This window comes from Rhipicephalus microplus, chromosome 6 (genome assembly GCF_043290135.1).
Source record: "Rhipicephalus microplus isolate Deutch F79 chromosome 6, USDA_Rmic, whole genome shotgun sequence".
NCBI classification, from domain to species: Eukaryota; Metazoa; Arthropoda; class Arachnida; order Ixodida; family Ixodidae; genus Rhipicephalus; species Rhipicephalus microplus.
This window is the reverse complement of record NC_134705.1, coordinates 130,445,358-130,457,860: the sequence shown is the minus strand read 5'-3', so window position 1 is coordinate 130,457,860 and position 12,503 is coordinate 130,445,358. Positions and strand designations below refer to the sequence as shown.

Sequence of the window (12,503 nt, the reverse complement as noted above, 5' to 3'; positions counted from 1 at the left end):
GCACCATAATAAATGTATGTGCATTTAAATCGGCTTGCAACAAATACTACTGTACATATATAATAGTCGTGAGCAATCCTTCTATACCAGCCATCTATTTTGTTTGCAGTTACCATTCTATTCTGCAATGCCTCAGGGCTACAAGGATATCAAAATAAATAAGTGAACAAATAAATGCAGTACTTGAACAGTTACACCAAGCTTGAGTGAAAGCAGCAACTACTGCAAAACAAACAGTGGCGTTCAGCTTGCAACTTGCAATCTTTGGCGGTACCAGCGAAATGGCGATGTTTGTGCACACATTGTGCTGTCAATACAAAGTTCAAGAACTTGAGAATTGCTTAATATACCACCAACAGTAAAATTATTTTCATGTAGGACAGTAGAATTTTCATGCATGCTTGAAACAGAAAAAAAGAAGAGCAAGGAAGTTCCAATCGAAGTTTGCCGACAGAAACATGATATATGCCAAATATTCTCCACAGCTTTCCCAAATGGGCAGATTCTTATGTGGAGTTGTGCCCCAGATATTTGTGTGTTGGTGAAACAAAGATTTCTAGAGCACCACGATTACACAATCAGGGAACAAAAGACTCGAAACGTTTTCATTTTATTTTTTTACTTCATTTATAGCTTCTTACATAAATTAAACGAGGAATAAAAAGGAAGCCGCAGCACTGTTACAGAGGCTACCTGGGCGCTGCAAGAGACGCATCAAAAATGATCAATCGTCGATCCAGGAAGACACCTGCGCATAGAAGAGCGCAGACAATACACTTTTCGGGCCATGTCTGCGAGTGAATCGCTCGTATACAATCAAGAGAGAACAGTCTGAAACATTGCATTGCGATTCTGTACATCCTGGAGAAGACATCCATCGCACTGAAACACTAAAGACCCGAGCGTGAAGGCACTGTCAGCGAGAGCGCAGCAGTGCGTCTGTTAAGTTCCGGCTGGTGAACCCCAGACTTTACGGGAGTATCGTATGAGCAGTCTATCAGCTGTAACACATTTCCACTTGAATACAAACAAGGTAGAAGTCCAGGAGAAGGTAGAAGCTGTAAGTGAAGAGCATCGCCAGAGCCAATCATTTCAAGAAGTGGTCTAGTGTTCTTTAATGAAGCCCTCAGTGCCAACGTTTTGACGAGCAATCTTGCCTCCTCTTAAGACAGAAAGTGATTTGAAGATAAGACTACTAGCCTTAACATTAGCAGCAGCAGCGCTCCTGTTCGAAAATTGTTCATATTTCCGGACAGTGACATTCAAGAGCTGTCATTTATCAGAGAGAAAAACACCGATGATGACAAGATGGCTGATTATTTGAAGCAAGCAAAATACTGCCCTGAATAGAAACCTGAACAATGCTTAATTGTGCCATTATATATATACATGATCACGTGCCATACATGAAATTGTTCTTTGTCAAGGAATCGCTCAGTGAAAATAACATTAAAGAAACAGACACATGAGACTAACCTTATGCTTAAACAGGCAACAGGAGATTAACCTTATGTCGCTTCAGAGAGCCCTGGCGATACACTCGTTCACACAAGCTCGCATCATGCCTTGAATTATGATTCACATACCTAAGTATACAACTTAAAATTCAAAGCACGATGATCGCGACTGCAATCTGGAATTCCGCAACAAAGGAAAACATTTAAGCTTTCCTTTTGTCTGGACAATGTACTGTGTACATAAAGAGGCATTTTGTGTTGTAGGTCTACTTCCCCAGATATGTACACACGTACATGAGCACTCTTGTGTGCAACAACAAATTTTGAAGCACGTGGATTGTTGTGGTTGAAAGGCTGTCCCGGCAACTACACGAATTCCTGGAATGTGTCATGTATGGCATTCACATTGGAAATTGGTGATTTAGATACTTATGAGAGAGTCATATTTGTGAAGTATTGCTCAAACGTTAGCACCCACTCCTCACCATATTCTATGGTTTACAAGTTTGTTGGCAGCCCGACACAAGTGCAATCAACTAATCATTGGTGCCAGACACATGAGCAGAGCTTATCAGATAACAGCGTGCAAACAGCTATGCAGCCTGTAAACATTTGGCTCTTACACAATGTACCAGACTTGGGCATTTTGTTATCTACGATGTAGATGGAAAGAAATGCAAACGTCACGACGCACTGTTTTCATCTTGCTCCGATCTTGGTGGCAATAACCAGACGCTAGAATAGTTACGGATTGTATCAAGGATGACTAGTGACCTTTTTTCCCCATCCGGGCTATAATCCCTTGAAAATAAATGTGAAAAAGCAGAGAACGTACTCTGTCCTTTTTTTATGAACGGGACACGCGAGCATGTGGCCCGAGCTTTACCTGATAATAATCAGCTGATAGATAAAGAAAATTAGCAAACAAAATAACGAGTCAAAGCCGCTGGAGAAGCAGTGTGCTCCTGTCGTGCAACAGACAGTGCCGCCAAGAGCGGGCACGCTTACTTTTACATTATCAGTCGCCTGACGGTGCTGTAGGCAGCCACAGCAAAGCGCAGGCCGCGCACTCGCACATTTGTTTTCATAAAAATGGACACCGCACCTGTTCCATCCCTACGGTATAAGTTGCGCAGTCATGTGGCCTCGCACCAAGGACTAGCACTGCTCATGCAAGCCTATGTAACAGGCGATTGGAAAAAAAAAAGCTACAACGTTCCAATCGGTCGGCTGACAGAAACATGCTATATGCCAAATATTCTCCATCCCTTTCGCAAATGGGCGAGTTCTTATGTGGAGTTGTGCCCCAGACGTTTGTGCGTTGATGAAACCAAAACCTTTATAGAACAGCACGATCACACTACCGGCGAACAAAAGACTCGAAACTTTTTTTTATTTGATTTTGTTACTTCATTTATATCTTCTTATATAAATTAAAAGAGAAAAAACAGAAGCCACAACACTTGAGACAAAACAATGTAGCTGCATGTTATTTATATATTTCAACACATAGAATTTACCTCCCCTGGCATTGCCGTTGCCAAGTTGAATAACACGACATCCTGATCCTGCTCCATCTGATCGGTTGAAAGGTTTGATACTGCCGTCGTGCAACTGAAAAATGCAGCACCAAGTACTGAGCAAAAGCAGTTGTTCTGCGACCAAAGCGGCTATTTTCAACCAGTTACTTTGCAACTGACTGCTGCATGATCGGTTCTATTTGCAAGTTTAAATGAACCTGAAGTCTTAAGTCATGCTTTTCCATGGGCATCAAGTGGTGTAATGCAGTAAAAGCACAAATCATTCTTGGACCCTTAGCATAACTGTATTCTCATGGCCGTGTACTTTTTGTGTAGGCCGCTTCACGTCTCCTAAAATGGTGTGTAGCGACACTGCCTTCTTTAGTTTGCATCAGTCTCCTCTAGGAGCTGGACACCTATGAGGCCCCAAAAAGTTAGTCATCTCGACTAAACCCTTCAATGAATTAAGCCACTAACTGTGTTTCAAGCGATTCTGCATAAGTCCCAATTTCAACCCCCTGCTCCCACAATAAGTACACAATGGCATCTGGGAAGGAAGGTGGCAACTAGAACAGTTCAATGAAATGCAACGTAGGGCCAAAGAAGAAAAAGTTTAAATGAAGTGCAAGAAGTCATGGCATTCTAAGACACTGCCACACTCGTACAGACGGTGACCCACACGCTCAATGCCAACAGACTTTACACTAGCAAAACGCCCAGAGAATACACCATCGACATAGAGGAGGCTATTAAACCAGGATGCTTACAGCATTACATATCCTGTCATCAATGCTTGACAGTCGAATACACAGGACATACTACTGAGTTGGAGCTTTCTCTCAGAAAGATGTGTATGAGAAGATGCCAACCTACAATGTATTCGAATAAAAATTGGCCTAAAATTCACCATCTGAGAGACAAAATTCACTGCACCCTTCAAGTCAATTGACTTGGGGGTGATTTGAAACTGTCGAACAGCGATGGAAAGTTTAGAAACCTCTTATATGAACACACTCGCAGTAGATAATGTCACTGGTGTAGCAATGCAATGAACCAACCGTGATGGTGGAATAGTTTATCAACCCACGATTACAAGACCATTTGACATCTTTGTTGATGTAAAAAAACTCAAATCAACCAATATTTTTGTCCACTCGACCAAACGATGATTTTAAAGAATGATTTATTTGAACACAACCCAGGCCAGCTGACTTCTCATATTGAACACCTTTTTGCACAAAAGCAAAATGTTTTTACTGAGCTCATTTGCTAAATAAAACTCAAATGTCGCATCTAATACTTGCATACATGCACTTCTGAATTATCAAAATAAAAGTTCCAGAGAATCCACTTGGCAAGAAATGAGAAACGAAATCATATTCGCTATGAGGACACGCTCATGGTGCGAATTCTTGAAATTGAGAAACAAACACTTAACGTGAATGCATCAGATGGATCAATGATCAAGTCGGGAAAAACTTCATAAGCCCCATTCTTTCTTGCTGTAGACTGCAATGAGTGTTTGTCCTTTATGTACATTAGTCCAGCACAAAGTGATAATATTCAAGAACTCTGCGTGCATAGTGAATTCCCGGACTGAACAAGGACATAAAGTGTAGACTATTCAATTCATACTCAAATTTGAGGATTCCCACCCTTAAATAAAAAATGCTTGCTCAGACAGCTCAAAGACTCAAGCAACCCTTTCCGGAAGCAGCTCCCACTCTTCTGAAAACTGCCAGCAGCAAAAGTTATCAATCATTTACATGATTACAACAATCAATGACTACGTTAGACATCAGACTCTGAGCCCTGCAGGCAAAAAATGACAAGCAGTGGCCTGCACTTCCCAAAAAACCTGCTTAGATACATGTGATTACAAGATCAATTATGTAGTGTGTATACATGTGTGTCGCATCTTCCACATTTTTATTGACTGTACATATCTCGCATTGCATGCTTTATGTCAATATACAAACACATCGACCATAAACCAAGATAGATGAGAAGAGGCTTTACACTTGTCAGTGTTAAAAAAGCGTGACTGTGGGACCCCAGTAGATACAATACAAACTCTTTCAGAAACTAAACGAGAAGGCGAAAGACAGGACAACCTTTCGCAGTAGCGTCCATTACATCAGGTTCATATCCAGAGCCCGAGCTGGCCTACAACAAAATACTTGTGTGTGCGCAGCCATACCTGCATGAAAGAGTCAACGAGGAGGGCCACAGGAGTACAATAGATATGGTACTTCATGCCATAGTAGCGCTATAGATACAGTACTCCATAGTACCGTATCCACAGTACTACATCGACATAGGATACCATATCCATAATAGTACTATGAATGCGGTACCCTATGCCACAGAAGTACCATATCAAGAAGGTGAAGTTGTCACGGGTACAATAATAAAAAGAGGGTCATGAGCAATAGCGACAGTAGCAACTGTGACAGGAGCAATAGCAATTCGACAGAGCAATAGCCGTTGGAACAGGGGCAATAGCAACAGGACTGGAGCGATATCCATTGGGACTGGAACAATAGCAATAGAGAGCAAAGCAATAACGACAGGCGTGGTACTGACAGGAGGAACAGTGAAAAGAAGTAAAGGGAACTTAATGGGCAGGATTAAAAAACCTGATTTGTTCTCGAAACCGGCAAGTCAGCTAAACACCCAAACACACTCAATTATTTCAAAATTTGCCATTAAAACATGGCCATGAACGTCGAGGAGGCACAGCCCCACCGGTAATCATGGATGCCATCTAGTATCGACTCACTGAATGCAATGAAAAAAGTAAATGATAAATATTCAGTGAAAACCATCATAAGGTAACTGAGAACAACAGTATTGGAAATGAACAATCGACACGCTACAAAATGAAGCATCATAAAACCACCTAAACTACCACAGCTACGGCCACAAGCCAGGTTCGATTAGTCTCCGTACATTTCACAGGCTGTGGGACACAAAAAAAGGCATGCGACTGTCATTTTATTTTTCTAGCATGTACCACTGCTAGATTGTGTGGTCATAGCAGCATTAAATGAGCCTAATGTATACACCCAAACACATTTAAGACCGCACTCAAGACTGTGGCAGCACGCCAAAAATAGATAAAAAAAGGCAGGCCCCTTAAACACTTACCCATCCAAAAGTCGTATGCATAGCATCCAACCAGAAAAAAAAATGAGAGAACAAGACACAAGCCATACAGACTGAACTTCACCAACCTTTCAGATTTTACCATAAACAACTTCGAGAAACCAGAGCCATGCAGACAACCATTTCGACACTCGTGTCATAGTCGCCATCAAAAGGCTCAAGACTAGCTGTTACAAGCTGCTCAGAACTACTACGCTCCATCATTTCCGTGCAGTGCTGCTAAGGCTAAGGTGTTCCTATCAGCCAATGAAACACACGAACTACTTGCAAGCATTGAAAGAGGAGCTTCATGCACTGCGAATTCTTCCACACAGATGATGTCAGCATTGTGTGAAAGGAAATTAGAGCACTACAATGGAATGTCATTTCTGCCTCTCTGTTCTTATTGGACGGAGTGACCTGAAGCTTGTGCAGCAATGCATGGATTTGTTGAAGTAAGTAGCACTTGACGACAGCTTATGATTCCTTGAAGAAATATATGGACGAAATTACAGCAACTAAATAATGAACTGCCCAAGCGAGGAGCCATATATCACAAGGACTAGGGTATCGTAGCCACATTCATTAACATATAAGCACCCATGTAACTTTTATGCACAGATAGTGTGCACATCCGTGCGCATATACTCTTAAAATTACCAGTGCTAAGATATTTGACTTCACAACACCAAAAGTTGTTTGAAGGGCCCCTTGGCCAGCTCCAATATTTTTTGTGACATTTCAAGTAAAGTTACATCAAGTTCAAAACACTCTCCCAATCAACAAAGCCAAATATGGCAGCACTAGCGCTGAGAGAGCGTCACATTAAAAATAAAGCAATACAACACTTCTCTCCGGGCAATTAGGTATCTCCAGCATTGGTCGTGATGTAACCAGGAGGATCTAGTCATTTCAGCAGCAGAAAAAAACATGTCTGCCTGCAGGTAAGCGAACTCCCTGCTTATCCTCCTCGCACAGCGCGAAACCACGAATAAGGTGCCCTGCGCTTTCCTCGGCTCAATCGTCTGCTAGTTTTGTTAGTTTATAAAACAGAAAACAAGGCCCTTGGATTATTCCACTACTTTCGTGATCACACTGTGAGGAGCAGCGTTCAATCAAAAGAAGTGACAAGACACTGAACAGAGCATAGCGAAGGTAAAGAACAAAACGAAAGAGGGCCACATTTCGATTAACTCTGAATGCATCAAACGTAGTAAAAAACTGTCACCCACAGAATCTTTAGAAAGGCAATGAAAGATCCACATTGTTCCAGCATTATCCGAGCCAAGTGGTAGAGTAAAAGTGCATTGGCATCACTTGAATGCCTCGAAAAAGGCTTATCACCTCAAACTGTACGGTAAACCCCACGTGACCAAAGTCTAAACCAATGGCGATTGAGAAATCTGACACATTAGCAAGCAAAATAGTAAAAAAAGGACTGCTTTATAGGTGAGAAAGCAACTGCACTCAATAAGGATTATGTCATTACTAGTTATAGATGACTACCCTCACTACCATTTGGATGTTGTTACTAATTACAGATGACTACAATCCCGCTTGCAAAACTGCTGTCATCCATTTGTATGCCTCTCTAACCTGCCAACATATAACATTATGCGTTATATTTTTACGTTGCTTTCCTAAAGATCCTTAACACATTCTCCACTCTGGTAACAACTCATGAAATGTAATTATGCAGTACAACCAAAAGAAGCAATCAGCCATAAGTCATCTCCCCCAAGATCCCTCCATATGTAACAAACCATAATATCTCGCTTTCAAAAAATACCATGCAAATGACAGACCACGAGGTGCTAAATCGAAGGCCAGCAAGGAATGTAAACACATTGCGATAAAAGCTTATGTTGACCAAAAGTGCAAATACATTTCTCACATTGCTTCTCAAGCAGACATATTAACACGAGTTGGCACTCAATTTATGTTCAATCGACTGAGACAAACGTACATACAGTGTCGTGCGTAAAATTTGGACGAATGAAGTAGACATTGACAAATAATGCAGTGACATTTAGGCAACATGAAAGTGACTTTAGAAACTGGACACACTTTCTGGTTGCCCACACCGCTATTGATGCCACCATTTGGCACAATCGCAATGTCACTAAAACACCACGCGATTGAGATACGTCACATTCACTTTCAAGCCTCACTTACAGTGACAAGTGACTAGGCATGGTGACAAAAGCTTTCCCACGCTACAAGTCAGATTATAACCAAGTACCACCATTAAAAGCCATGTGTGGGCCAAATCAACAAACACATTAGCCCTAAAATAAATTAAACCAAGCACACACATGCATAAAGAAATAGTGCTAGGAAACACTCATCCGCAACAATATTCATCCTTTTTTTTTCCAGCAGTACCACAGAAAGCCATGGTAACCACCACTCAGAAACAAGCATATAAAGGAATATAAAACCACAATGATGAACTAGCAATTTCTTTTAAAATTGGTTGGTTACAAGCAGAAAACGAAAGTAATGTCAGAAAACGAAAGTAATGTACAACAACCTCGGAAAAGAGCAGAGCTTCAAGATAGGTAATAGTGCACTTCAAGTTGTAAAAGACTATGTCTACTTAGGGCAAGTAATAACCGCGGAGCCGAACCACGAGATTGAAGTAACTAGAAGAATAAGAATGGGGTGGAGCACATTTGGCAAGCACTCTCAAATTATGACAGGTAGATTGCCACTACCCTTCAAGAGGAAGGTATATAGCAGCTGTATCTTGCCGGTACTTAGCTACGAAGCAGAAACCTGGAGACTTACAAAGAGGGTTCAGCTTAAATTGAGGACGACACACCGAGCAACGGAAAGAAAAATGGTAGGTGTAACAAGAAGAGAGCAGAGTGGATTAGGGAACAAACGGGGGTTAAGGCTATCATAGCTGATATCAAGAAGAAGAAATGGACATGGGCCGGGCATGTAGTGCGTAGACAGGATAACCGCTGGTCGTTAAGGGTAACTAACTGGATTCCCAGAGAAGGCAAGCGGGTTAGGGGGAGACAGAAGGTTAGGTGGGCAGATGAGATTAGGATGTTTGCGGGTATAAATTGGCAGCAGCAAGCACAGGACTGGGTTAACTGGCGGAACATGGGAGAGGCCTTTGTCCTGCAGTGGACGTAGTCGGGCTGATGATGATGATGATGATGATGGTTACAAGCAGCAGCAGCAGATACAAGTAACTAAAGCTTTTCTCTGCCAATCTTACTGAGCAACTCTAGATTTGAATGTAGTGGTTCCTGAAAGAAGAGTTCGAGTCAGACACGTCAAGCTTCGAAGAAGCCACTTTATCTGAATCTTTTTAAAGTCTTTAGTGCCACCCATAAAAATTGTAGCAAATCGTTTAGCTCATTGCCACTTCTCTCATCCCACAAGCAAAGCTCATCGCCTAAGCAAAGCCAAAAATTTAGTCTGCAGCCTGAACAAAACGTTACTTCAAAATGTACCATCAGTGTCTGGTATTGAATGCTAATGGTAGGATCCAGAGTATCGGCACGGTCTGCTAGGTTGACCGGTTGCTGGGGGTCCCAAGACCACCCATACAGCGAGTTGAAACACCCAACACTCATGGTTGTCTCAAGTGTTGACACACGTAGGACAGCGTATGTAAGTCGTCTCAACATAACCTCGTCATTTACAACAGAGAGTTTAGTTGATGACGCCCTGTCCATATGTTCATTCCCTTCTAGGTAACTGCCAGAGCAAGAACGATGCCCAGTGGCATGAAAGCAATTTGCATCCCTAAATCAGGACGATTACCATTGCTAGTTTCAACCAAGTGAACTTGCACAGCTCTAGCAGAATAAATAATGTGGCCCTTGCTTGAAAAGTTTAAAAACCAATACGTGAGTTTTGTACAATACAGGCAACAATCATATAATGATATATTTTTATAGGGATTACGAAGCTATAAACACGTGACAATAAAAGGTCAGCTCGAACCGCACACTGCATGGCCTGGTAAGAGTGGTACACAAACTGAAGGCCTGTTTGGAATTGACTTCTGGTTTGGACCTTCTGAAGTACACCTTGCACCGATTTGTTTCGCAATGCTGAGTGAAGCAGCGACCGAAAAAGAGGTCATATTTATTAAACTTTACATGTGATTAAATCGATCACATTCTTGCAAGGAAGTGATAATTCATCTCTACTACTCTGCTTTTCAACACTTGATGTACTTGAAACACCAGCCAAATGAACCGCTTCCAAACTTTACATGCTACCTTCAAACATAACGAGCTCGTTCTACAAGTATTATTCAACAAAACAAGCATAACTTAAAGTGACATGCAAACATTGAATGCATAACCCGATCTTTCTGAGAAGTTCATTTTCCACTGTATCTCATTCAATGCACGTTCAAACCTAAGCTCAAAAACGATGCTTCAACAAAAACCTCATCGTACAGCAAATAACTTAACCGTGTGTCCAGGAGATCTAGATGATATTTGGCTCTCAGTGAAAAAAGAAAAAAATTCATTCGAAAGCCTACATTTCACATAATTTCAATGCCATGCTCCGGTATTGTAGAAATTCCATTATCCGTGCGAACAGTCACGTGGCTCACTCAAACGAGCTCTTAATCTATTTACATTGATCTAACTGTACAAAGCAATTACTGATCTGCCCGCCACGAGCTTGAACATTCATCCATTTCCACATACCACATAAAGACCCAGGAATGACTTCCAAAAAGCGGTGAAGGCTCATGCATTTAAATAGTGTTGGCAAGTGCGAGACTGGCCGCGTAAATTTAACCGTGCCCCGTGAAACACATCGTTAGCAATAATCGTACGACATACTTGATGAAACGGCAAATAGTTTTGCAGAATCGCACGAGTAGGAGGAAGGGTTGTCAAATGATTATAAAGAGAAAAAAAGCTTTGGTGGATGCCAATTATCCCTTCCGTACATAGTGAGGGTTCACTCAACTCGATTTCTTTGACCTCTAAAGATCTACGAAATGGGGGAAAAGAAACCCTTCACAATGATCGATTTGCCACACTAGTACCAGCTGCACGACACTAGCTGAGGTTTACCATTCATCTAACTGTAAAATGAAAGGTAGCCTCACATACAACAAGAAATAATGCAAATACGATGTGTTGTAAACTTTTGCGAAAAGTTTTCTTTTAACCATGCCCGTTTGTTGCTTCTTAGTAAGACTTAAAGAACCTCTAGTACAGAAAAAAAAAGTAGGGGCGTCTAAATGCCCAATAGCTAAATACAATTTTTGAAAAGAACACATGTTAATAAATGTTGAGCATTCAATTTGCAGATGTAATATGAATTTAATTACATAGTTCCGTAGTCAATATTTGCACACCCCTACTATTTATTTGAATAGAAGACCTGTCACATTCAAAGCTAATGAAAAAAAGCTAACAAAAAATGGATTGCTTGATATATGAACATTCCACAACATACAAGAAAACAATGTTTAGGCTGGTTTTACAGCTCTCTGAGCATCCTTACCTCCAAGCAAAAAATTTATGTACACAACACCAAAATACCATAGTGCCTACTTTCAGTCAAGAAACAAAAACTGCTGAGCAGGAGCGGTTATGTCTTTCAGCATCAAAAGACACACAAACACACACACCATGGTGTTGCAAGATTTTGGCAACACTTCTACAAGAAACATGCATGCACACACAAACACACAAAAACTACCAGCTCGAGCGAACAACAATCGCCAGCAATCGCTGCTTTCACAACCGCACACAAAACACAAAACGCAGCCCTTTCCAAGAACTCGAGGAACGTGTTATGCACACTTTTTTTTTCCACAAGACAAGACCCTTCCGAGACTGTGAAGGACTCCGAAACGACTGTCCTCCCGACGTGCACAGTCTGGCCGACTCGTTCGCCAGGCCGTGAAGGAAGGGACCCCCCCGGTGGTTCGTCACTTTATGTACAACCTTTGCCACTTGTTGCCCAGTGGCCGGGCCAAAGGCGGAAGGGCGCCTCCGCTGCGGGGTGCTGTCGGGAGGCGACTCAACCTGCCGTCTGCGACGGGCGGGAGATGCTGTTGTTTGTAGTCATGGCACTGATCTCCCACCTGTAAATGTCATGTAAATGCCATGAGACAACACTCCATGAAAGCATGACAAAGTTAGGCAAGTTGGTTGTTGACTTGCTACCATGGTGTAAGGAACACTGTATTTACTCGCGTAATGAACCCGCTTTATTTCAGAAAAGTAGATGCCAATTTGGGTGGAGGGTTCATAAAAAAAAGTCGCGGGAGTTATAAACCAGCGAAAATTTTGCATGACGGTTTCGCTTGTTTTGGCCCGCGAACTGTGCGATGAATCTTTTTGTAGCCCGAAGCTCCTGTTTTCTCTCGTAATGAACG

The 12,503-nt window shown here is 41.8% G+C and overlaps 1 protein-coding gene across 7 annotated transcripts in view; it reads right to left on the bottom strand.

Annotated features, from left to right (window-relative positions):
- Positions 1–591: 591 nt before the first annotated feature.
- The window catches only part of LOC119167371 (kelch domain-containing protein 3-like), a 134,269-nt gene continuing 122,357 nt past the window's right edge, over positions 592–12,503 (bottom strand). For all 7 annotated transcript variants that reach the window (XM_075866580.1, XM_075866586.1, XM_075866582.1 and 4 more), the window contains one exon: positions 592–12,209. In XM_075866580.1, the coding sequence (XP_075722695.1) occupies positions 12,146–12,209 (64 nt within the window). In that variant the 3' untranslated portion in view covers positions 592–12,145. The remainder of the gene's footprint in view (positions 12,210–12,503) is intronic.